The sequence below is a fragment of the Leptonotus elevatus genome, chromosome 8 (genome assembly GCF_054856555.1).
Source record: "Leptonotus elevatus isolate MCC_2025b chromosome 8, RoL_Lele_1.0, whole genome shotgun sequence".
NCBI classification, from domain to species: Eukaryota; Metazoa; Chordata; class Actinopteri; order Syngnathiformes; family Syngnathidae; genus Leptonotus; species Leptonotus elevatus.
In genome coordinates, this window is record NC_141246.1 from 1699378 (window position 1) to 1725115 (window position 25738).

A 25738-nucleotide genomic window follows, 5' to 3' on the forward strand; every position below is an offset into this window, starting at 1 on the left:
CATTTTTTTTTTTTTTCTTTTTTGTCAGAGGCCTTGTGTAATGGTTTTCTCTCCTCTCTAATCTATTTATGTACATTCATATTTATCAGTTTGTGCGCTGGCTGCCTGGCGCTGGGTTTTCATATATCGCCGCCTTTGATTTCATCGGGATGACTCTTTTCATTTCCGCCGCTATGTTAGCCAAACGTCGTTAGCGGCGCCAGCCTTTTGTCTTGGCTAATTATACAACAAAAGGAAAAACGAGTCGATTGTTAGCGCGCGCCGTCCGCGACGTAGCGCACCACGATAATGGCTTTTGCTTGCAATTTTTTTTTTTTTTCACACACACTTTCCATAATAACACACTTGCTGGAGTGATTAGCGGCGAGCGGGCGGCTGACTTTGAACATTCGTGTGTGTGTGTGTAGCTGTGTCGATTTTGTGTTTGGATTTGTGTGGGTGTAATTTTATGGTGGGTGGGACTTTTTGACCCAGTAATTATATATTTTGTCTAGAATTAATTTGATGATTTTTAATGCACAATTAATTCCTTTAAAAAAAACACATTTTGCTGGCGACTGAAGAGGACATCGTGTGTCCTCAGTAAACAGGTAATGACCAATCACGGCTCAGTTTGCTAACATCACATGACCAAACCCAGGAAACAGGTGAGCCGTGATTGGTCGGTAGCTGAGCCCCGAGCACGTGTGATGTCATCTTCAGTCGACAGCAAGTAGCCAAATGGGCTTTTAAAGGTATTCATTTTGCAATAAAAATCATGAAGTTATCAAATTAATTCAAGACAAAATATAAACTTCTTACTGCTGAAAATGGCTACATGTGTCAAGTAATTCTCTTAGTTGTATTTCTTTTTTTAACTCAGAATATTGTGTTCTATTGTTATAAAAACGTGGAACCGACCAAAAGAAAGATTAGAGTCTCTTCTTACTTCAGGAAAAAAAAAGTATATTTGTATCTGTTTCCGTTTTGCAGCAATTAGCATTAGCATATAGCTAAGTTTCATCATTATTCACAAATCTGTTTAAAACTGTGGGGGAAACAGATTGTTGCAAAATGGCTCTGGTTGATCTCTTATACTCTGCTGCCATCTGCTGGCCGTTTTCGTAATAAATACCATTGTTTCAACCATTCTCTTCAGTTCAGAGGCTGCATGAAAAAAACTAAAAAAAGTACAAATACGTCTTTGGGACACTGGTGATATTTAAAATCGAACATATTTATGCGTTTTTTTTGGGAGCAAATGCGTTAAGCTGCCGTTTACTGAGAAGCGAGTTGAGTTTCATCAAAGTAAAACACGACTGAACGACGGCCTTCATTCATTTAACAACAGAGCTCTGTTTTGTGTTTTTTTTCAGTGCACTCTGGCATCCTTGTTTGGCCTTGGCGGAGGTCTCCACTTTTAAAAAGTGCTCCCGTTTACAAACTTCAAGCGCTCCTTCCACAACAAGCGCATGTTCAGGTATCTCCTCTTTTCTTCTTTGCCTTTTCTCCACAAAGAAAAAGTCATCTGCTTCCGGATTGGCCGAGCAAACGTTTTTTGTGTCAAGGTCACGTCGCCTGACGGTTTTATAGCAGGACAGCTTTGAAACCGAAACCTTCATTGCGCTCCCCAACGTCAAGAATATTAAAAGAGCAGCTTTGCAATTGCTCCACCGGGGCTCATTTTGGCTTGGCGAGGGGCTCTTAATGGACCTTGCGTCGCATCTGCACTGCAGGGCTTGCCTTGACAACAACAATGAAAGAAGAAATAAATAAATAAATAAACACAACTCAAAGCGTTTCTATTTGGAAAGCTCCTGAAATCTCTTTTTTTTTTTCCTCAAAAGAAAAGCGCACTTTCCTCTTTCATGTTGACATTACGCAAGCGTCTGTTTCCTTTCGTCCCAGCCAGGCGGGCTCGAGGGGAGGGGGAAGGGGAGGGGGAAGGGGAGGGGGAAGGGGAGGGGGAAGGGGGGGGGGGCGTCAACAGGTGGAGAATGTGATCCTCGGGATGCGATCGAGGAGATGACGAGGAAGAGGAGGATTGCGCTCCTTTGCTAATGAGCCCCGCAGCCTGCTTTTTTTTTAAAATGTGGCAGCCCGAGTCGAGCCGAGCCGAGCTGAGCCGAGCCAAGTCGAGCGGAGCGGAGCTGCGTTGCGGGCCCGCTAACGTGACCCGGTGCACGCCATCTGTCTGCATCGGGACTACAAGGCGACTCTCTCTCGAGAGAGATAAGGGGGGTGGGGGGGCTCCCCGAGGACCCCCCCCCCCTTATGCGCGCATACCCCCCCCCCCCCCAGCTGCAGTTTTGATGGGCTAATTACGTCTAATTGAGGCTGCGCGGCTCACAAGCCTCTCCAGTTTCACTCATCTCGCCCGCTTTAACGAGCAAAAGCCACTGACGGGGAACATGACACATCATCGGGCTCGTTTGCGTGCGTGCGCGTGTGCGTGTCAGTGAACGGCTGAGCGGATATTGAAATGTTCTGTCTGTGCGCGCGGAGCGTACTGATGCTGTCGTGTGATGGCGGTGACGCGCGCGCGTACGAACGCCACGTGTGCGCACACTCCTATATGCGCCACAAATGCGCGTGTAGCGTGGACGTGCACGAGTACGACGTACCCACGCCACACAAACCACCCACGTGCGTGCGCACACGCACGCCCACACGCCAGCGGATATTAGCTCTTTTGAAATCGGCATAAATTGGCCAATCTTTCTCTCTGATGCATCTCAATTATCATTTTTCCTACGCCCCCCCCCCCATGAAGGAGAAAATATTTTGCCCCCCCCCCCCAACTATCACATCTTTATTTTTTTTGTGGGCGCAATATTCATAGAGAAAAAAAACTTGCACATTTGTGAGTATAAAGTGGCAGATTTGCAAGAGAAAATTTTTTTGCAACTTAAAGTAATTTGAGAGAAAAAAAAGTTGACGCATCGAATCTGCTGCTCTCCGTCATTCACTTGCATTTACCTAAAGTATGCTAGCTTCTGATTGGTTAGTGTTAGTCAGCTGATAGGGGACCAGGAAGTGTTGAGTCAGTTTAAATTAAGAAAGAATCGGTCTCCATCCTGCCACCAACGGATCCTCACATTAGTCTATAGCTACGCTACGTGTATTTCTCGTAAGTTTCAGAGGTTTTTTTTCTTGCAAATTTGCCACTTTATAAAGTGCCGAATTTGAAACTTTATTTAGTGGCAAATTTGCGATTTTTTTTCTTTCTCTCAAAATATTGCCCCCGCCCTTTAAAATAAATAAATAAATTAGATCCGCCCTAATACGTTGTCGTACTGCACCGACTATAAATAGTTTTCATTTGTTTATATTTTTTAAATGTTTCTCTGCATACGAGCTATAATACTCTTTGCACATTCAATGAAAGCGCCACTGACACCTACTGTAATGGGTGTGCAATTACACTTTATTCTATGTTCTCTGATGCCACCGTGAATCACCTATGCTCCCCCCCCCCCATTAGAGAAGGACTGCTCTGATGCAAAGTCAAAAGTTTTGTAAAAGCCAAATTCGGACTGTAATTCATTTCTGCATTGTTGTAAGCGTTACGGCACCAAAAATAATAATAATTTAAAAAATAAAATGGTTATTGTAATTTCATCAATATCAGCATTAGTTGTACTCCGTTCCATGAATTTGCAGTCACCTTTATTCCCGCTCGCCTTCCGTGCCGTTTGCGGACAAATTCATCTTTTCAAGGCAGCGTAAAAGCAGCACAGAAAAACACACAGATGACGTTGGACGTTTTTTGACAAGCGCACAAGTCGGATTCTCCCGGCGGAATTGTTGCGCATGCCACTTTCCCATAATGCACTTTAAATAGACATTTGATAAGATTTTATAAATGGAAGATGAAGTCACCCACTGCGTGCACCCCCCCCCCCCCCCCCCCCGTCCCTGCTCCACCATCCTGCTCTCATTCAGGTCCCGGTGTCCCTATGTTTAATTAACTAGTCTGCTCCTGTGGAAGTGCCGTCAGCCAGCGGTGCGTGGGCGGGCGGGCTGCGGGCGAACGAAGACTTGAAGCGGGGAACATTTCCGTGCGCGTCTCGGCTCGCCAACTACCAACTTGGGTGCGCGTTTTTTTTTTTTTTTTTTTTTTTTTTGTGCGTGTGTGCAGGGGGATTACATATAGCCTACATACATACGTACGTATCAATATATGTGCGTGCTTGAGTGTGTGTGTGTGTGTGTGTGACGGAATCTCCCCTCCACACACACACACACGTTCTTGAGTCTCCAAGAATCCACGCGGAGGAGGACAGAAGAAGAAGAGGAGGAGGAGGAGGAGGAGGAGGAGGAGGAGGCTGAGGCTGTCCACTGGCTCTCATACTGCAGAACGCGCGCGGAGCTGCCTGGAGATCCCCCCCACCCCCCACCCAAAAAATAATAATAAATAAATAAATAAAAATATCGGCCGATCCCTCCAACCGCCCGCACTCCGTCCGCCGCCACCCCACGCGCGAAGCGGACATTTGACTCCATCCAGGAGCAGGAGGGAATAAGCACCTGAGCTCCGGGAGGGTGGCCGCGGCCGGCGGGGGTCTTCGCGGACACGACAGGTGGATTAACCCGAGCGTGTGTTGTTCTCATTTCTGGGTAGAGGTGCTCCTGGTGCGTGCGCGTTTCCCCCCCCATCACTTCTTCCCCGCGGATGGAGGTGCAATTGATGGATTAATTTGACAGGGGTGGAGGGGGGGAGACTCACCCCTTGGAGGGCACCCGAATGGAGTAACAGGCTGCAATGTCATCTCCACCCGGCCGCCTGGAGAGATGTGTCACGGGAATGGGGTGAGTGCATGCGCCGTGCATGGCTTTGCTTGGGAATTTTGCTTTTTGCACGCAGCTCTGGTTGCGCAGGGGCACATTTGGGGTTTTTGTGGATGGGAACGGGGATGCATGGAGGGGAAGTGGATCACAACCTGCTGCGTGTGGAGCGAGAGGGAGCGTCATTTTCCGCACCTCTTTTTATTTATTTATTTTTTTTTTTTACGCGCACTTTTTAATTCAACTCCGATCCTGAACGCGCGAGCACGCCGTTAAATATGCTAACGAATCACGCTGCCGTGCGCGCGCGCGCCCTCGCCTGGCAGGATTCAACAAGTCGCCGCATGCAGTGCACGCGCACCACAACAACACCCGTGACACGCACGCACACTAATCGCGCACACGCAATGTGTACGATTGGCAGATCAAGTTGAAACACTTTGGCACCAGGAGGAGGCGGAAGGAGGAGGATGAGGAGCCGGAGAAGAGGCGCGATGGCCGACCACGACGACGGCGACGCGCGGGTCAGGGAGGCGGCGGCGCGCACGCTCACGGACCCGCGAGACGAAGGCGCAAAACGCGCCTCGTGACAGCCAAGGTAAGAAGAGACGAGACGAGCGATAGATGGCTCTGGCTCCGCGCGCGTGGCCGCCGCAGCCTGTTGTTGACGCGCGCGGCCGCCGCCTGACGCTTGGCGGCGCTGTTGCATCGCTGGCTCTTGCAATCACATGACGATGCTTGAGATGATGCTGACGAGAAGGGCCATGCAAATGCATTCTCAAATTACACTTTGAATAGAGTCACGTTTTATACGCGCACGCACGCACACACGCACACACACACTCTCTCTCTCTCTCTCTCTCTGCAAATGCATGCACACACACACGCTTGTATTGAAGTCATGCAGCCTCCTAATTCTCCATCAGGCGTATAATTTGAGCTCAGGCTCATCCTCATGCTAAACAGTGCGTGTGTGTGTGTAAAATGCACTCTTTCATTGACTAGATCTGACTAAAAGGGAGAAGACTGCTTTTTATACCGTTATATGTATAAACGTAATAATGCCCTTTCTTTAATATAGCCGATAACACATTCGACCTAATATCGAAATGCTAATAAACATCTCCATCAAAGGGAAATGGCCAGTATAGGGACATTGTGTGAGTGTTCTTGAATAGCAGCATGACCTTGCCCCCCCCCCCCCCCCCCACACACACACACATACACAAAAAGAGGGCATCTCCAGCCTCTGTGGGGCACGACTGACTGGAACGTACTGACAATCTTCATTAATATAAATATCTTGTGCAAAAAGCTGCAGTCAGTTCACTCGGTATGCTTGTAAATGTGTGTGTGTGTCTTTGTTTTTGCAACATGGTCGGGCCCATATTCTGGGATTTTACAGACTTGTGGGGCCATTTTGGAGGAACTTTAGACCTCTTTTTGAGGGTCAAGACTTGTTTTTAGAGTTTAGGTTTGAATTGGGTTATGGTTGGTGTGTAAGAGGCTCGAAAATGCATGATGTCACTGGGATGGCCCCACAAAGATAGTACCACAAATGCGTGGGTGTTTTTGTGGGTGATGTGACCACCACTTACTTTTAGGGTTCGGCTTGTTGGTCACCAGGTTGCTCGTTTGCCACAAAGCAGGCCACACGAAAAGGGGACAGACGACGTCGCAACAATCAGAGACGTAACCAACCTAATAAGTTGTGATCAAAACAGATTTGGAATTAGGCATGGGCCGATATTCGATTATCAGGGTATGATAGCCGTGATTCAGTATTACGACTCTAAAACTACCATTTAAAAAAAATATGGTTTGGTTGAATTAAAAACAGCCTTTTTATGCTCATTCAACGCAATCCATTTTATTTTTAAACACAATTTACAACATTTGACACAGAAGAAACATGTACCATGTTAAGTTTCATTAAATAAATCAATGTCAATAATGTTTAGTTATTTTTAGTAAGTCACAGTGTCCCATCACATCACCAGACCAGTGGGCTACTCATGTTGTCCTGGGGGCTAACTAGAAGCCACTGGCATCATTTTCTTCTTCTTTTTTTAATTTTTTTTAGGACAATGCATATTAATCAGAGCTAAACGCATCATTGCAGTGTCCCTTTTGTCTTGCTCCCTCCCTCCCTCCCTCCTCCGAGAGTAACTTCTCACCGTTCACCGAGAAGGAGAAAAAGATTCATTTCAAAGAAGTGGCTCGTTTACTCAACTTTGCAAGCAGCCAATCATATTGTGCCCTCCTTATAGGTCCCCTAAAAAAAGATGTGAACCCTTCGGTAAAACTTTTGTCAGGGACTCATTTTTTTCCTATCTTTTAAGTCCTCCTTTCCTTGAAAAAAGGGTCCAAAACGGCTGCTTCAAACCAAAATGGCCAATTTACTGTACAATTTCAGGTCTGGGCAACTTTTTGGTGCATGCCATTATGATAGGCATGGTGAGTGAAATTAGCATTGAGGGTTTAATATTTTCCAATTTTCAAGTCCCCCTTTTTTTGTGGAATTGGTCCCCAAAATGGCAGCTGCAAAACCAAAACGGCCTGCTTCCATTTTAGTTTGAGACATGTTGGTGCATTCCACAATGATGGACATGTTTGTCCAGTTTCACATTGATTGGTGACACTCCTGCCAGGGGACTATTTTCCATTTTCATGAAATTTGCCCCTTAAATGCCTCCTTCCAATCAAAGGTGGCAGACTTTCCGTTCAATTTTGGCCCTTGAGAATTTTTGGTGCGTCCTATTATGATAGACGCGTCCGTCGAATTTCATGGCGATTGCTGAAACTCTGCTAATTTGCTGTAAAGTAAGCGCGCCAAAAGCAAGCCACATAACGCGGCGCGGGAGTCAGTGATGAGATGTGATGTGAGCGCATTCGGAGGCCCCATTTTATGCTGGAGCGTGACACAAGTAGCGCGGAGGTGACGCGTCGCCCTGCATCTGGAGGAGTTGCTCGTCAGAGCCGAGTCGGACCCTCCGCCGCTGCCGTAGTGGTGGCCGAGCAGGTGCGGCGTCTCCGGGCGCCTCTCTCCTCGCCTCACTTTATAACCCACGTAATCCGTTACGTTAAACGCCGCTCTCTCTCTCTCTCGCGTTGCTCGCTCCATCTTATTATTGTGCTCAGTTATAAAAAGATGACCCACTTGGGATTTTCCGACACATAAAACCTGGTCACGTATACTGTCGGTGCTCCCTGACTGCAATGTGTTCTCAAGCACTTGATGGAGATGCACACGACTTCAATAGTTGAAACCTCCCCGATTCGCATAACCTGACTATTAGTGGTCAAAACCGAGTAGCGCTCTAGCAAACTTACTATCTCTAACTAGGTAACAAGTGACGATCAAAAACATAATCAACCCAACCAACCAACCAACAGTGAAGTATGACCAAGCAAACAAACAAATTAAGCAGTCAACTACAAAAACAAACTCTCTATTTTTTCTGATTGATTTGTTAAATGGAATATTAATGAGCTAACTAACCATCATAATCAAACTATCATCTCTAACATACCACGATCAGAAGATAACCAAACCAACTAACTTGGGAGTGTATTTACTGTGATAAAAATGAAAACAATCCAACATCTAACTAACGAACGAACTAACTAACTAACTAACTAACTAACTAACTAACTAACTAACTAACTAACTAACTAACTAACTAACTAACTAAAAAGGTATGATCAAAATTAAAGCTGGCTGATTGGTTTGTTAATTACTAACCAGCCAACTAACCAGCAACCTCAGCGCTAACTAATATTCCCATTTCTAACTAAATAAGAAGAGATTATCACAACTATTGCTTTTAAATTAGGCATTGGCGTCTCGGTTAAGGTTTCCAGGGGGTGCTAACATAACACTCTGGTTGTACCTAGTGAGTTATGTTTGCAATAATAATAATAACAATAACAATAATAATAATAATAATGATGATAACAATTCCTCAGTGGGTTAAAAAAAAGAGTCTTCCAGCTGTGCGTCGTGGCCCTTCCCTCCATGACACACTTCTTCTTCTCTTCCTCCTCCTTCATTTTCTCCTTCTTGTTGGTGCGTGTTAGACATTTTTGGAGGCCGATCCCAAAATTAGCTCTCGATCTCCATACGACCGCCGCCGAGGGGAAATGGCCAGACAGCAATGCAGCAAAGGTAGCTACGCAGCCGTAAACAGATGCTGCTGATGCCTCAAAGAAAACCCGCCGCTGCTTTGAGAAGCCGCTAAGTGCTGACACACATACGGGAGAGACGCCATTTACTTCCTGGATGGCGCCGACTTGGCTTATCATCTCAGTGTTAGGAGGAACAGTGAAGGAAACAAATATACATGAATTGAAACCCCAATGCGGGCTTAATATCCTAACGCTTGTTGGATATCATATTTGAATCTTAAAACTCAAATGTTAAAAACCCCAAACCAGGCTTAGGTGAAAACCCTAATTTAAGACTCCAAGATTTCTCGGAAACCCCAACTTCAAACCCTAACTCTAGCTTTAAACCATCATTTGAAACAATACTCAAAGCTTGTGAAGCCCCAAGCTTCAAATTCAAGTTGAAACCTTGATCCTATCTTCCATCCATCCATCCATTTTCTGTACCGCTTGTCCTCACAAGGGTCGCGGGGGTTGCTGGAGCCTATCCCAGCTGGCTTCGGGCAGTAGGCGGGGTACACCCTGAACTGGTTGCCAGCCAATCGCAGGGCATCCTATCTTGACATCTTAATTTGAAACCCTAAGCCTTACTTAAAACACTGCCTTCAAACCCTAACCCAGGCTTGATATTAATACCCTGAGCCATTTTTTTGAACCCTAACTTAAAACCCTAACCCTAACTTTATACTATAATTCGAAACCATATCCAAAGCTTGTATCTTATTTGTTTGAAATCCTAATCCTTTTTTAAAACCCAAATTTGAAGCCCTAATCTTAACTAAATACCTTAACCCAGACTCGAAACGCAAATTTAAAATTGCCAGCCTTGTTAAAAAAAAAAAACTTGAATCTCTAACCTTGACTTGAAAATAAAAGTTCCTTATAAACAAAAGCAGGCATTGAAGCCCTGGAAGCAAAAAAAAAAAGAAAAAAAAAAAAAGCCAAAGCAGGCTTTCAGGTCCTGGAAGCCTGCTTGCCGCCTTGCCAGATGCGAGTTGGGGTTTCCTTCTTGTTGAAGGTGACACATTTTCTCTGTCCGAGTGTTTATTTCCACTCAGAGCGTTAGCGTGCGCAGCCGGCCGGCCTCCGGCGAGGCCGCCGGCCGTCAGCTGGCCGCCAAGCGAATGAAAGGAAGGAGCGGATGAACGACTTGAAAGTCAATTACAGCCGCCTACGCCCTCGCATTCCGCCACTCCCGGAAACATCTGCGGCCCCCGAGTCAGGCCGCCTCAGCTTGTGCCTTCCGACTGGTTCCGCCAAAAGGACGCCACCGCTGCGCGCGACATCATTCCCGGACCGCCGGGCCCGACGGGATTTTTGGGAGGTTCTCGGGAGCCGGATGCAAGCTGGGTCCCGCTCGCTGGGGGGGGCGATACACGCTAGCATTGCAACATGGATTAAACGCCCGAGCCTTCTCAAATTTGAAATCTTCTCGCCTACTTTGAAACACCAACCCTGACTTGAAAACCATAACCCTTTTAAAAACCCCAAATCAGCTTGAAACCATTTTTGAAAGCGCAACGCTGGCTTGAAAGCCCTTTTTGAAACTCCAATCCTGGCTTTGAAACCCGAGTTAACCCTACTCTGAAACAATGACCCTGTTTTAAAACCCTAACCGTTTTCCCCCCTCCTCACCCAGACTTAAAACCCAACATTGTGCCCCAAACCCTGGCTTGAAAACGTACTTTGAAACTCAGATACGTTAATTGAAATCTCTCATTTGAAACCCTGAACCAGACTTGAAAACCTGTGCCAAATGTTGAAACCCTCATTTGAATATTCTGGCTTGTGACACTTATTTAAAACCCCAGCACAGGCTTGAAAACCTGTACTTTGACAGCCTAATCATATGTTGAAACCATAACCAAATATTAATTGTAATTCTTATTTTGTAATCTTTAACCTTAACCCTTAATCACTAACCCTAGTTTAAAAACCCTGAACCCTGCTTGAAAGCCACATTTAGTGATTCCCACATTTGAGCTTTGTGATGCTAGGTGGCTACATGTTAGCATGCTAGCGTATGATTCCCTGGTTTGATGGTTTGCTTGTGCCAAGGTGTTGTGTGATTGTTGAACTCGTCACGGGTCACACGACGAACGTGATGGAAATGGACTTTTTATCCTGTTTGGGGGGGAAGCAAGCGAGCTGGAGTCCATTTTTTTTTAAATTTTTCTCAAAAAGCTTGACTCGCTAATTTGAGACCAGAACCCTGGCTTCAAAACCCTCAATTGAAAATCTCAACAGTTGTTAAAAACCATAACCGAGTTTTCAGACCTTACTCTGAAACTGTAACCCTGGTTTGAAACCCTAACCAAAACTTGAAACCGTAATTTGAAACCAGACCATAACCTATTTTCACACTTTAGCATAAAACCATAACCTTAATTAGAAAAATTACTCCTGACTTGAAGCCCTACTATTAAGAAACCTTAATCCTTGCTGCTCATATTTTAACTTTTCTCTAAAACCCTAATATGAAATCCAAACCCTTGTTTGAAACATTAAGCCTGTCTTAAAAACCTACTTTGAAACCCTAACCCAAGTGTGAAATCCTGATTTGAAACATCTCATTTGAAGCCTTGTTTGAAGGTCGCATGGAATCTGAAAAGCACAATTTTAAACCTGAAAACTATTATGAAACCCTAATTTGAAAAGATAAATCTATTTTGAAACCCTAACCTTGGCTTGAATCCCTACTTTAAACCTTACTTTGAATCCCTAAACCTGACTTTGAGAACCCTTATTTGAAAATGTAGGCCAATCTCAGTTGTCTTGAGATTCTTCTTTGAAACCCTAATGCTTGTCTAAAACCTTCAACCTGGCTTGGAACCCTCCTTTGAAACCTTAATCCTTGTTTAAAACCCAATGTCTTGACTTTGGAACCCTAATTTGAAAGTTCCCAACGCGCGTGTGTCAAAAACAGCCCAAATGTGTGCTCGGCCCGAACCAGCTGCCTTCCTTTGATGATCTCCGATGTAATGATGTCATCGTACCTTCTTCCCCTCGGTGGTCTCGGAGCGCAATAATTGCGTTCTCTGGTAAACGGAAGATTTCCCAGCAAATGCAAACATCTGTCGGCGGCATCTGGAAGCCAGACTGACTGACGAGGGTCCAGAGATCCCAGCGTTTTTTGCCGCCAGGATGCAAATTCTCTCGCGGCTCATCAGCACTGCGACAAACACCTTCCGTGTCACACTCACAGACACACACTCACTCAGACACACACAATAATATTAACACCGCGGCTTAGTGTGGATTGAAGCCATCTGCCATCCATTTTGAAAGCAAAGACGAGCTCAATATTGATACGCGGCGGCCATTGTGGAGGACGACGCAGATGTGTTTGGTCGCCGACGTCAAAGATGTTTTTTCGTGTTGGACTGCGCAGCTCTCGTGTCCCTTACTCTATTTTAACTGATGTTTTTTTTTCAGCTTGATTTCATTTGATTAGTGCAGCATGTATCAGCGACACTGATAGCCCCCCCCCCCCACCACCCCCCCTTCAATCCTGCTTGTAGCTCAGAGTGGTACCATTAGTGAGCCTGCCTCTGGCAAAACATAACCGAGACCATAAATGAACGAAGAAGAAAAAACACACACAACTCAATTAACTCTGGTCCAGATGTAAGCGGACAAAAGGGGTAGTACTATGAGAAACTAATAGTGGTTGAAAAGTCCAAAGCCATAGAGGAAATTAACTAGCTGGTTGACATGAGCTAACTAACTAACTAATGGTAGACAGAGAGTAGTACAAAAATGGACGAAGAAATGAGTAAACAATTATTTAACTCTCTAGTTCCAATATCACTCAAAACAAAACAAGTGACTAGGTAACTAACAATGGCCAACAAATGTTAACACAAACTAACTAACTAACCTTGGTCAAATAATGTGGGAACTAACAACAACTTAAACACAAAATATGTGTCCGCCTTGCTCAAAACTAACTAACTAACTAACTAACTAACTAACTAACTAACTAACTAACTAACTAACTAACTAACTAACTAACATACATAACAATAACCAGATAAACAGCTTTGAATAAAATAAAATTAAAATGAGAACTAATAATTTGGTTAATAAACTTTGACATGTATTTATTGTTTATTTAGTATAGTTTGCATTCGTTTATCCACAAATAATTGGTTTATTGTAAATAATACAAAATATTGTAATAAGTGATTGGTTAATTAATTAATACTTAATAAAGGATACAATGTCAAATATTATATGCTGTTTCTAATATTAAAATAATATATATATATAATATAATATAATATATTTTTTGTTTTTTGACATCTCCAATCATGCTGGCCCCTGTTTTCATGATAAAAGAAAACTAGCAAGCTTATAAACGAACAAATATGTACTAATATTATTAGTATAAATATGAGTGAGTAATAGTAGTTTAGTATAATAATAACTGACAAGACATTTTTTGTCTGTTCATTTTTCTCAATTTCCCCCCATTGAGTCGTTTGAAATGCGTCGCAGTCATTTTCCATGCGCGCACGCTCTGCCTTCTTTCCATGCGACGTGACAATGCCGACCTCCAATTGGCTGTTGTTTATGGCCTCGCGCTTAAGACCGCCATTGTTATCCTGCCTGCTCACACACGCGCGCCCGCTATTGTGACGCCTGCGAAGCATTATTCGAGAAGAGATAACACGCACAGCGGGGTTCCCGAGTGAAAATGACGGCAAAATCCTATTTTCCCAGCCGCCTCGGAGGAAGAGCCAGCAGATGATTAGGCCCCATCAAGCACAATGGCGCCAATACGTTATATCGTAACAATGACTCTGAATTACGTCGCGTTCAAGGCGAGATCTTGCTCCAGAGCGCCCTCTACGGGCGTACAGCGGAATGACGTCTGTGACACTCGCCTGAACCCAGCCAAGGTGCAACGACGCGGCTTCCTGCAACCGTACTTTGCAAAACTACACCTTGTTGCTCATTTGTCACCTGAACTCTGACTTGAGACCCTAATTTGACATCGTGGGAAACTTAACCCTGTCACGAAACTCTGCATTACAAGCCTAACCCTGGCTTGAAAGCTTTATTGGAAACTCTGACTTTGCATTGAAGCCCGACTTTTTGAAACCTGACACGGCATCTCTTGAAACCCTAACCCTAGCTTTTGAAAGTTGAACCCTTAACCTACTGCCTAAAGCCTGGCTTGAAAGGATGCATCGCAAACCCTAACGCTGCCTTGAAATGCGAATTCGAAACCTTGTCCCTCTCATGCAAACCTTACTCTGGTTTGAAACCGTCATTTTCAGCTTTAACTTGAGTGCGAAATCCTAAACCGTTGTCTTAAAACACGTATTTTGAAATGTAAACCTTGGCTTGAAACCCTAACTTGCAGCCTTAACCTCTTTTTTTCCAACCCTAAACCTTGATTGAAAACAACAGTACTGCCTTGAAAGCCACATTTTGAAACCTTAACCCTGGCTTGAAAACCCAAATTTGCAAGCCCAACCCTCTATTTCCATTCGACGACACATCGGCCATCTTCATTCTTCACAGTCAAGAGTTTTTTTCCGGGGCTATTTTGTACTTCCGTGATGTCCTGCAGTATTGAGAGGACATGGGTCACAAGTGCAGTTTGTGCTGGACACGCTGGAGCTTTTCATCAGCCAATCAAATGACAGACTGTGCTTCAACACGGAAGGTAAATAAAAAAAGAAATCAAAACGCTGTCCCGAGGGAGACGCGGCGCCGTCTCAATTTGAACAATCTCTGGCGGCCGTGTCAACAAACACGCTTGGCAGTCTGTCCGGCTCTCGTCAGGGACGACGTCCGCTCCCGATTGGCTTAGAGCAGGTCACGTGACCGCCGCCGCCGCCGCCGGGTCTGCCTTCAATTTGAGGTCCTCTCCTGTCAGCGGTTGTGAGTAAAGCAGAACAAATACTTCGTTATGGTGCTTAAGTAGATCTTTTTGTTATCTGTACTTGTATTTTCTAAAAAAAACACATCTGTACTTTTTACTCTTTTTTTTTTTCTTTTTCTTAAACAGCTCAGTATTGTTCATTCGGAAATGTCATCATCATTGCTCTTTATTTTTATTTTTTATTTTTTATTTTTTATTTTTTATTTTTAATTTTTTATTTTATTTTATTTTTATTTTTTGTGTGTGGGTGAGAATGTGTATGTGCGTGTGTGCGTGTATTTGTTAGCTCACCAAAAACCTATTAAAAATTAAATTAAAATAAAAAAATAAAAAATTAAAAAAAAATACAAAAAAATAAAGAGCAAGTACTTTTTACTCTTTATTGTGTCTAAATAGGCTGGTTATGTATTTTGAACCTCTGCGTGGATGATGATTCGACGTAAAAAAAAAAGATGGAAATAGAGACTTTTAAGGCGGCGTTAACATGGAGGAGCGGGAACCAGGCAACGTTGACGAATATGACGCAACAGATTACGAGAAAGCAAGATTTCAATCTTTTCTGCTCAGAATGTAAAAGAGAGAAACATATTTTGTTTGCTTTTTTCATGATGCCAAGTTGTCAAAATGGGTATTTTATAGTACTGACAGCAAAAAAGGAATTTCTACTCTTTGTACATGAAAACATTTCAGTGTATTGTACTTTATTTGACCTAAATATGTGACGCATGCGCTGAAGATAATTGCTGAAAACGGTTAAGATGTGGAGACATCGCATGAAACCGTTTTCATTTTCACCGACTTTCTTCCGAAGCACGTGACGCGTTTTGGAGTCCTGGCGTGAGTCGCCCCCTCCCGAGTCGCCCCTCCCTTCCCCTACAATCTAAGAACTCGCACCCAAAATCCACATTCACACTGTTACAAATTTCTGTCAAATCTACAGTCAAAAATTATTAAAAAAATTTAATTTGACAATATTTAACTGTATACCAGAATGCATTTTGTGTCAAACAAAGTGTAATTTGGTTAAAAACAGAGTACAGTAATTTGCTGTATAATTAGCGGTCAAATACAGTAAATTTGACAGCAACTATGAATTGATGTGGATTACTATGATGAAAGATTTGTCTCCAAAAATATTCCCACAAACATATTCGTCATTTTCACATGTGTTTTTCACATCCACAAATAAGGCATCACTGTACTTGTACTTGTACTTGTAATATCGAGGGTGACTGCTTTTGCCACCCCTTGTTGTCTGCTTTCCAACTGTGCTTCCCAAATGCTATTAGCGGCGAGCAGATTTGTGTCCGCTTGCAAAGAGAATGATGTGACCGCCAGTAATCACCCCCCCCAACCCCCCCCCACACACACCTCCACCTTGTTGTGTTGTTCAAATCACCACAACGGTAATCTCAAGTGGATAAATAACACGCATAAAACTACGGCAGAATCGATAAAGGTGTGTGTGCGTGTGTGTGCGTGCGCGCGCGCGCTAACAGACCTTTGACGGACTGACTTACAGGTGAGTGGGAAGCGCTATAAACACAGGAGAGGATCGATAGCGATTTAAAGGGAAGGTTCCAGGGCGACGCAAGATGTTGTCAATGTTCGTCTCGTAAGCGCGTCCGTATCTTTCCTGCTGATTTGCGATCCATATTTAAAGGGGGGGGAGGGGGGGAGGGGGGGGGGGGGTGCGAGCCACAGCGGAATGAGAACTGACAAACCCACTCATGTTATACACGAAGTCGCTACCAGATACTGACAAGATCAACTGACAAGTTTCTGGGAGGGAAATGAGGTTTTCAAGGCGGGGTTAGGGTTTCAATTGAATATTTCAAAACTGGATTAAGCTTTGAAACAAGGATTAGGGTTTCAAGGTAGGATTAAGGTTTCAACCCCAGATTTGGGTTTAAAACAAAGGCTTAGTTAGGTTTCAAAGTCAAGTTTTAAGATAAGGTTGAGGTTCTCAAATCACTTTCAAAGACTTGTTAAGGTTTTCAGGTTTAAGGTCTCCAACCATGGTTAGGGTTGGTTCGAGGGTTTCAAGACAGGTTGAGGGTTTCAAAAAAAAGAGTAAGGATTCCAAATGAGCGCTTCGAGACAAGGTTGGGGTTTGAATTGAGTGTTTTAAAATGAGGCTTTGAGGACAGTATTGGCCTTTCAAATGAAGGGGTCCAATTAGGGTTTTAATCCTTGATTAGGGTTTCGGACAACGATTCAGGCTCCAATTTTAGTTTCAAATCAGGGTTAGGATCTCAAACGAGGCGTAGGGTTTCAATTTAGGTTTCCAATCCATGGTTTGGCTGTCAAACAAGGGTTAAGGTTCTACATTTTAATTTCAAGTCAGGTTTAGGATTTCAAGCCTGCCTGTTAATTTATCTTTTCATCTGAAGAGTCATTGAGATCAATAAAAAATATTGGGGCGTCATCCATCATGTGAAACACCTGAAACACAAATGCCACATCTGGCCAGTGAGCATTTCAAGCCTCCAGCCAATTAAATAATAGATTTAAAAAAAAATAATAATCTTTTTTTTAGCAGGCACACGTTGAGCCAACTGCTAGCCTAGCATGTAGCATACAAATCATCAACCTTCTCCTTCGCCCGGGGGCCAAAGTTGACAGTCAATTTGGATGAAAAATGAAGTGTAATGGGATTTGTGACGAGACACTGCCGGCTGCTTTCGTCTGCCAAAGTGACGCCGATGAGGTCAAAGCGCGCTCGTCCTGCTCTCTGCATATTCATCCGCGCCGCGACAGCGCTACGCCGCGACAGCGCTACAGCGCTACAGCGCTACAAGCGCTACAGCGCATTGCCCTCAGTTATTCGACGGGTAGCAATGTCCATCAGGAGTTGATCCACAAAAAAAAAAAACTCAACATGCCATGTCAGGGAATCTACACAGTCGGCCATTTTGAGTTAAAGGTCCCTCGAGTTTTACTTGGTAGAGCCTCTCTGAACATTTGGAAAATCGAGCCCCAGAATCCAGGTTCGCCATATTGGTACGTTTACCACGCAACGAAATACGACCAAGTGTTATCGGCCATGTTCTATCAGCCATGTTAAATAGCGAAAAAAAAAAAGTAATAGGAATCGAACCCGAGTTGTCTGGTGGGAAGACGAACTTACTGAGTTTACTGTGGTTTATTTTTATTTTTAGTGTTCACGTATGTCAATTCGCTGTCACGGACTAATGGTTGGGGTGAGGATGACGCTTTCGGTGAAGTTGTACAGTACGCGTTATTTTTAAAACCCCTAACCTCGCAATTTGGGGAAATAACAAGCACTGGAAGCTCGCTTGACCAAGAAACATGACATTTGCTTGGCATGTACTATATATTATGAATAAATGAATAGTTTATTTTTCTTTTGGTTTTATAAGTGGTACAGAAAAAGAAAATACAAAGAATTTCAAACAAATCAATTCATAAACAAAAAAGAAATATGTATGCCAAAGCCCAACTTTTTATTGCCTATTTCCTGTTACTTTTTATGTATTTACGGTCGTTTTTTAAATGTTGGAATTTTGGGGGGATTTACTGAATTTTTTTTTTGGACCTTTTGGGGTTTTCTTGTTAATCTCATATTAACCTGTGCAATTTTTTAAAATTTATTTCTGGTAATATTATTTCAATATAGTATCGTTTTTCCGGTATTTTCCTGTGAATCTGTGCAATCTTTGAGGTTGGTTTTGGTTAGATTTACTTCCACATATGAAACTTTTACAGAATTTTACGGTCATCTTATTTTAAGATGTGCGACTTTTGCAGTACAAAGGTTTGAATGGTTCTAACCTGCTGTTTTTTTTTTTCACCTGCACTATTTAAAAGAAAAGCAAAGTTTTTTTTGACAGTAATCTCATGTTAAACCTGCAAACCTTTGCTTCTTTTGATCATGGTAATCTTATTCGAACCGGCGCAGCTGTCTGTGTTTGTCTTTATTGTGATCTTATTCGTCCCCCCTTTGTTGCCGTACGGGTCTTATTTGCTGCTGAAAGGCGACGCGGCCCATCCATCTTATCTGGCGCGCCCGTCGGCTCGGCCGTCTCCAAGGTCGCCGAGCCCGTCCGCTAAACAGTCAATAGACCTCCGAAACCCGGCGCCGCTCCATCCCCATTTTATTTTAATATGCACTTCTTCTCATGCCGGCCCTTCGCTCACCTCTGCCAAACACCCTCAAAAAGTCAAAGACGCACGCCGAAAGGCGGCATGTCCTTTCTGGCTGCTCGTCCTTCTTATTCATATTTATCAGCGATGAAATATGAATGATGCGACGTGTTCGGCGCCCCCCCCCCCACCCCCACCCCCCCCCCCCCCTCGCCCCCGCTGCCTGCTTCCCCGCGTATGCCGCAAAAAGGAAAGAACATTCCGATTGGCCGCAAAATGCCTCAACGTTGTGAAAGTTTGATGCTTTGGTTGGAAGGCGACTCAGGGGGACGGACAGAAACTCTCGTCACATGTACAGTAAAGACGGCTTTGGACTTTGTTTTTGTCTTTGGCTCGTTTTTAGATGTCGGGTGCGTCAAAAGTAGGACAACACTCGACATTCTTTTCATTTCATTACACTCGCACTTTTAGTGTTTGGTGGACACCGTTTAGTCCTGTAAGTTCAAAGTCGGCGCGTTTCAAGCCTTTCGATCTTCTACTTCCTTCCTTCCTTCCTTCCTTTCTTTCTTTCTTTGTTCTCTCTTTCTTGTTACATCCCTTATAGTTTTCCTTCCCTCCATCATACCTTTATACATACTTTTTGCTTTCCACCTTTCCTTCCTTCTGTCCTTCCTTCATCGCTACTTCCCTTCCTTCCATCATTCAATCCCCCCTTCTTTCTATCATCCCTTGCTTCCTTTCAAATCATCTTCCCTCCCTTTTTTCCCTTCCTTGCATTATTTAGTCCTTTCAAACACCCTTCTTTCCTTTCATCCTTCCTTTTATACTTCCTCTCATGCATACTTTTTTTGTCTTTCATTTTTTCCACCTTTCACACTGCATTCCTTAACCTTAAAACCTTATTTCTTTTCTTTTTCTCATAACACCCTTCCATCCTTCCTCCTTCCCTCCCTTCTTTTCTTCCTTTGTTTATCATTCATTTCTCCCTCCCTTGCTCTCTTTTCTTCACCGTTCCTCCAGTATTCTCTCCTTCCTTTCTTCCTTCCTTCCTTCTTACATTCCATCTCTCTTTGCATACCCTCCCTCCCACCCGTCCTTACCCCTTACTTTTTGCCCTTCACCGCTTCTTTCCTACCGCAGTCCTTCCTTCTTTCCTTCCTTCCTTCCTTCCTTCCTTCCTTCCTTCCTTCCTTCCTTCCTTCCTTCCTTCCTTCCTTCCTTCCTTCCTTCCTTCCTTTATTCCCTCCTTCCTTCCTTCTTACATTCCATCTCTCTTTGCATTTCCCCTCTTCCCACCCGTCCTTACCCCTTACTTTTTGCCCTTCACCGCTTCTTTCCTACCGCAGTCCTTCCTTCTTTCCTTCCTTCCTTCCTTCCTTCCTTCCTTCCTTCCTTCCTTCCTTCCTTCCTTCCTTCCTTCCTTCCTTCCTTCCTTCCTTCCTTCCTTCCTTCCTTCCTTCCTTCCTTTATTCCCTCCTTCCTTCCTTCTTACATTCCATCTCTCTTTGCATTTCCCCTCTTCCCACCCGTCCTTCCCCCTTACTTTTTGCCCTTCACCGCTTCTTTCCTACTGCAGTCCTTCCTTCCTTCCCTCCTTCCTTCCTTCTTACATTCCATCTCTCTTTGCATTTCCCCCCTTCCCACACGTCCTTCCCCCTTACTTTTTGCCCTTCACCGCTTCGTTCCTTCCTTCCCTCCTTCCTTCCTTCTTACATTCCATCTCTCTTTGCATAGACCTTCCCTCCCACCCGTCATTCCGCCTTACTTTCTGCCCTCCCCCGCTTCTTCCCTACCGCAGTCCTTCCTTCCTTCCTTCCTTCCTTCCTTCCTTCCTTCCTTCCTTCCTTCCTTCCTTCCTTCCTTCTTACATTCCATCTCTCTTTGCATACCCTCCCTCCCACCCGTCCTTCCCCCTTACTTTTTGCCCTTCACCGCTTCTTTTCTACCGCAGTCCTTCCTTCCTTCCTTCCTGCTTACATTCAATCTCTCTTTGCATTACCCTCCCTCACCCCCGTCCTTCCCCCTTACTTTCTGCCCTTCACCGCTTCTTCCCTACCGCAGTCCTTCATTCCTTCCTCCCGCCCTTCCTTAAAAGAGTTCATTAAAAAAGTGTCTTCCTACTCGGGCATGTGCTGCAAATCCCTGAGCATGCGGCATCCAGTCGTGCTTCACAGTTGAGTGTCATTGTGGGTGTTGTATAAATGGCACACGATGTCCTCCTCGTAAGTGGAGAGAAATGTGCTGGAAAAATCCAAAGCACCTCTGTGGCCAAACCTTGTTCTTGTTGCTGCAGGTGTGTGTGCGTGAGAAAAGAACATTGCACGAGTACTTTCTTTTTTATCATATATTAATATAACAGTTGATGCAAGCATTGTTTGATCACTTGTTTGGTATTAAAAGAAATAAAGCAAATCTCAGAGGGAAGTGGAAAAGGCATTTTATGGACTTTTATGGAAAGAAAATGGGAGGTTTGGTTTCAATATATCATATAAAAGGTAAAATCTCTTAGAAAGTTGACCAAAAGTAGTTCCCTGAGGTTAGCAGTTTGAAATTGATTTTTTACATTTTTTATAGGCTGTCATATATTTTTTTTTTAAATGGCCGATAATCGGTCCCTCCCCGAAGGTGAGTGCTGCGCATCACTTCCTGTTTTTTTCCTTCTTCTTCTTCTTCCTCTCTTATTAGTGCTTGTTGAGGCTGCTCCTCCTTTTGTAACCAAAGCATCATCCCACCAATGCACCCCCACCTAAAAAATACATACGTGTATGAAGCAAGTTCCCATTAGTCATTTCGACTGCGTGTGTCTGTGATGACTTTGATGATCCTCCTGCGACTGTTTTCGATGAGTCGCCAGCGGCGCTCACGTGTAAAAAGTCCCTCATCAAATATTGAACGCAAATGTGACATTTTTTTTTTTCCCGGGCTCCTTGAAAAGCTCAGCTAAAACCTTAAAGAAGGTGACACCTGCCGTCGTCATCTTGGCTCCTCTGCCTTCAAACTTCTCAAAATGCAGGGAACTATCGATTCAGATCCACTTTCACCTTTTTAACAAAGTCACATTTTTCAAAGATGAGCGCTGACTGAGTCAATGTTTGAGTGAGCTGCGCTTACGTCCCCCAAAAGTCAATCAAGTGAAATAAGGACTGCTGTAGCGTGTTGAGCACCCGCACCATGTGTCGAGGCTCGTCCTTGGAGCAGGCGACCCCCGGTTCGATTCCCGGACTATGCGGTCCTTTCCTGCAGGTCATTCCCTTTTTCTGTCCATTCGTCAGATGTCCTATCAATTAAAAGACAAAAAAAAAAAAAGACAAGTGCAAAACCGCAAAAATTGTGCAGGATTACCGTAAATTTCCCAAACATTGCTCGAGTCCTCCAAAAGTTAAGCACGTTGAAATGAAACCGTAAATCTCCCAAATAGAATGCACTTTGAAATAAAACTATTGTAGTAGGTAAAAATAAAATAAATACAAATAAATGTTCAACACATTACATTTTTGTGTGTTAAATAAATATTTGTTATTTGAGGGCATACCACTCCGATGCTAATTTCCTGTTAGCATGTCAATGGGATTTTTCATTGACTTTAGCATTAGCGCTAGTGATGTTTTAAAAAACGATGCATGGCTTGTATTTGAATTACAGTATGTGTTCAATTGGCTTTGTTGTTGCTTAGTTTGGCGGTAAACTCCAACGGGGGTGCCATTAAACAGCTGAAAGCACGCTCGGGAACGGCAGACGAACGTACATGTCACACACTTGTGACACAAACATGGCACATTCGGGCCACTTTCACAACATCGGCAACTTGTAAACATTTTAAATATCGGGAGAAGCCAAAATTGAAATTCCGATTTCAATTTTGATGAATTGCCCATCCCTAATTCTTACACCCCCCCCACCCCCACTCCCCAAAAATGGGGTGTTTAGCTAATGGGGAGATGTTTCAAATGACGTCTTGTAGAACCAAATTAGCAAGCAACCGACAGTCTTGTGAGATTTGTCTCACGTGGAGATGTTGTCAATTTTTTTACCCAGCCCCAAAAGGAAGCACTTTGAGACTTTTTAGCACTTCGATTTACGACCAATATTTCGATGAAATTAAAAGCTGAAATGACGACAGCGGAGCATCATTGACATCAATGCTAGCCGTTTTTTTTTTTTCATATTTATAGCGCATTCATCACAAACGCTCCTCCCCGTAAATGATGAATGAATTTATTTTTTGTTCTCTTTGGAGTTATGATTGCGGTGAACCCGGGTGGCGTATTAGATGGTTTTCAAATGTCTCTTATGAGCTCATTTCGACCTCGCCGCCAAAGTGCTGACACCCCTCAAATGACACCTCATCACCATCTCAAGGTGACCGGCTTCCTGACTGCATTACTAATTCGTCACATCCGTGTGTGTGTGTGTGTGTGTTGCTGCCTTGCTGGATGAGATGATAAGCAACAGGAAAATTTAATATGAGATCATAAATATGAACAATGATTGACATTTTGTTTGACTATATCTTTTTTTTAATAGGGGCAGATTGGCTGATGTCACGGTAACGACAATATCGTGATATTAACTCATTGACTCGCAGTCATTGTCACTGAAGCAACCCCCTTCGCTCCCCGGCTGTTTTACTGGATTTTGACTGATTCTGCAAGGCCCACAGCATATTGTGTTCTATTGCTATAAAAAACACGGAACTTAGCAAAAGAAAGATTAGAGCCTCTTCTTTCATCAGGAAAAAATAAGTAGTTTCCATTTAGCATTAGAATATAGCTACGTTTCATCACCATTCACAAATCAAATTAAAACAGTGGGGAAAATAGCTCTTTGCAACGTAGCCTGGTTGATCTCTTATACTCTGCTGCCATCTGCAGGCCGCGTTTGTCATAACTACCATTTCTTCAATCGTTCTTTGCAGTTGAGAGGCTGCATCAAAGCCTTCTGTATGCTCTCGCATTAAAAAAAGTATAAGTACGTATTTGGGACACTGGTAATATTTAAAGTAGAACATATTTATACCTTTTTAGGAGCAAATGCTTTAAAATGACAATGAAATAAAATGACTGGCCAAGTCTATTTCTTTTTCAAAATGCAATATTGAGGTTTTTATTTTTTATAAAGTTTTTTTTCTTTTTACACAATATTGTTTTTTTTTTTTTTTTTTTTAAGAGCTCAGTATTGTTCATTCGGAAATGTCATCATCATTGCTCTTTTATTTTTATTTATTTTTATTTTTATTTTATTTTTTTTGTGTGTGTGTGTGTGGGTGAGTATGTGTATGTGCGTGCGTGCAATATTGTGAGTTTTTATGCAGTATCAAATTCCCTAGTTTGCCAACCGTACTTAATCAATACGGCTAATGATATATACAATCATGTACAAAAAACAACAACAATCTATGTTAAACACATAAACAAATACACACTCAAATTCAAAAAGCATATACATCACCCTTTAATATTAACACCCAAATGTCTATTTTTAGCTACATTACAAAATGTCATTTACATTTGAAAACAGCATTTTACTGCATTGTGATGCCGATTTGAATTTGATTCATTGTCGGCCCTCTTCGCCATCCGGGCTTCGTTCCTCTCTTGGCTTTGAATTAGCCACTGGCCATTGACTAATCGGGACAAGACCTCCGACTTTGCTCATGTCATCCAATTGTTGTTGTTGTTGTTGTTCAGCAAACGCACAACATAGCATGCGTGCTATTTATCAAGCAACCGGCCCGGAAGTTTTTCCTGTCATCCGAGACGCGGCTCGCACGCCATCAGTGGAGCGCGCGCTCGTCTTCGACATGCAAATGCATTTAGCATTAAAAAAAAAAAAAGAAAAGAAAGAAAGAAGAAGAGCCGTCGCTTCGGAGATGACAAGATTGAGGATCGCGTTGAAGAGGCCTGGTCCGCTGCGGGGGCCGCTTTTTTGACAAAAGTGCTGCACTTGCCGCACAAGCCCGGGGACTTCTTTTTTTTTTTCTTTTCTCAAGAAGATGGCTGTCTTGCTCTTATATGTTTAATGAATCCCGCTGCGTTGGCTCCGTCGCCAGGACTTCAATTAGCATGACAACAAGGGACGGCGCGTCATCAAATGCTTCCTGATCTCTTTCTTTTTGGGCTTGATGCCTCGCTCTCATTTTAGCTCCCGTTTCACTTCCTGTTTACTGATAATTAGCCGCTAATTCCGACGCTCATTTCATGCAGATTGAGAGCGCGGATATGCGCATAAATCTGATGAGTGTCAAGCGTTTGGAATCGGGGGCTGCCCAGGGGGGGGGGGGGGGGGAGGATTAACACACCAAATTAAATCAAAGCGTTTGAGGATGGCGGCAAAAAAAAAGGGGTTCAGGCGCTACTGTCCTTTTATGCTTCACCGCCATTTTTGTTTTTTACGAGAATAAAGAGTTTGTGCTCCCTCTAGTCTAAAAACAGTAACCGACCCCCCAAATAGTGAAAGTCAGCGTATAATTGATGCCCATTGGAATGCATAAAACCCCCTAAAATTTTTAAACAATTGATAAACATTCAATATATGTTTTCTACAAAGGGAAAATGGGGGCAGGGGGAACAAAGCCAACAAATATTATAATTATAATTATATATATATTTTTTTTATTAATTAGTTTAATTGATCAATTTTCATACATGTCAGCGGTACCAATCAATGCCTACCTCACATATTTATTATTTCCAACCTGGAAATTAAAAAAAACATTATATATAAATTAGAGCTATCAAACGATTAAATGTTTTAATCAGATTAATCACATCTTAGAATTTTGATTAATCACGATTAATCGCT

At 43.3% G+C, this 25738-nt stretch overlaps 1 protein-coding gene across 2 annotated transcripts in view; it reads left to right on the forward strand.

The window, feature by feature from the left end:
- grin2ab (glutamate receptor, ionotropic, N-methyl D-aspartate 2A, b) overlaps window positions 1-25738 on the forward strand; it is a 132955-nt gene that overhangs the window by 10387 nt on the left and 96830 nt on the right. For both annotated transcript variants that reach the window (XM_086082491.1, XM_086082492.1), the window contains 3 exons: window positions 1356-1459; window positions 4687-4791; window positions 5192-5365. In XM_086082491.1, the coding sequence (XP_085938617.1) occupies window positions 4774-4791; window positions 5192-5365 (192 nt within the window). In that variant the 5' untranslated portion in view covers window positions 1356-1459; window positions 4687-4773. The remainder of the gene's footprint in view (window positions 1-1355; window positions 1460-4686; window positions 4792-5191; window positions 5366-25738) is intronic.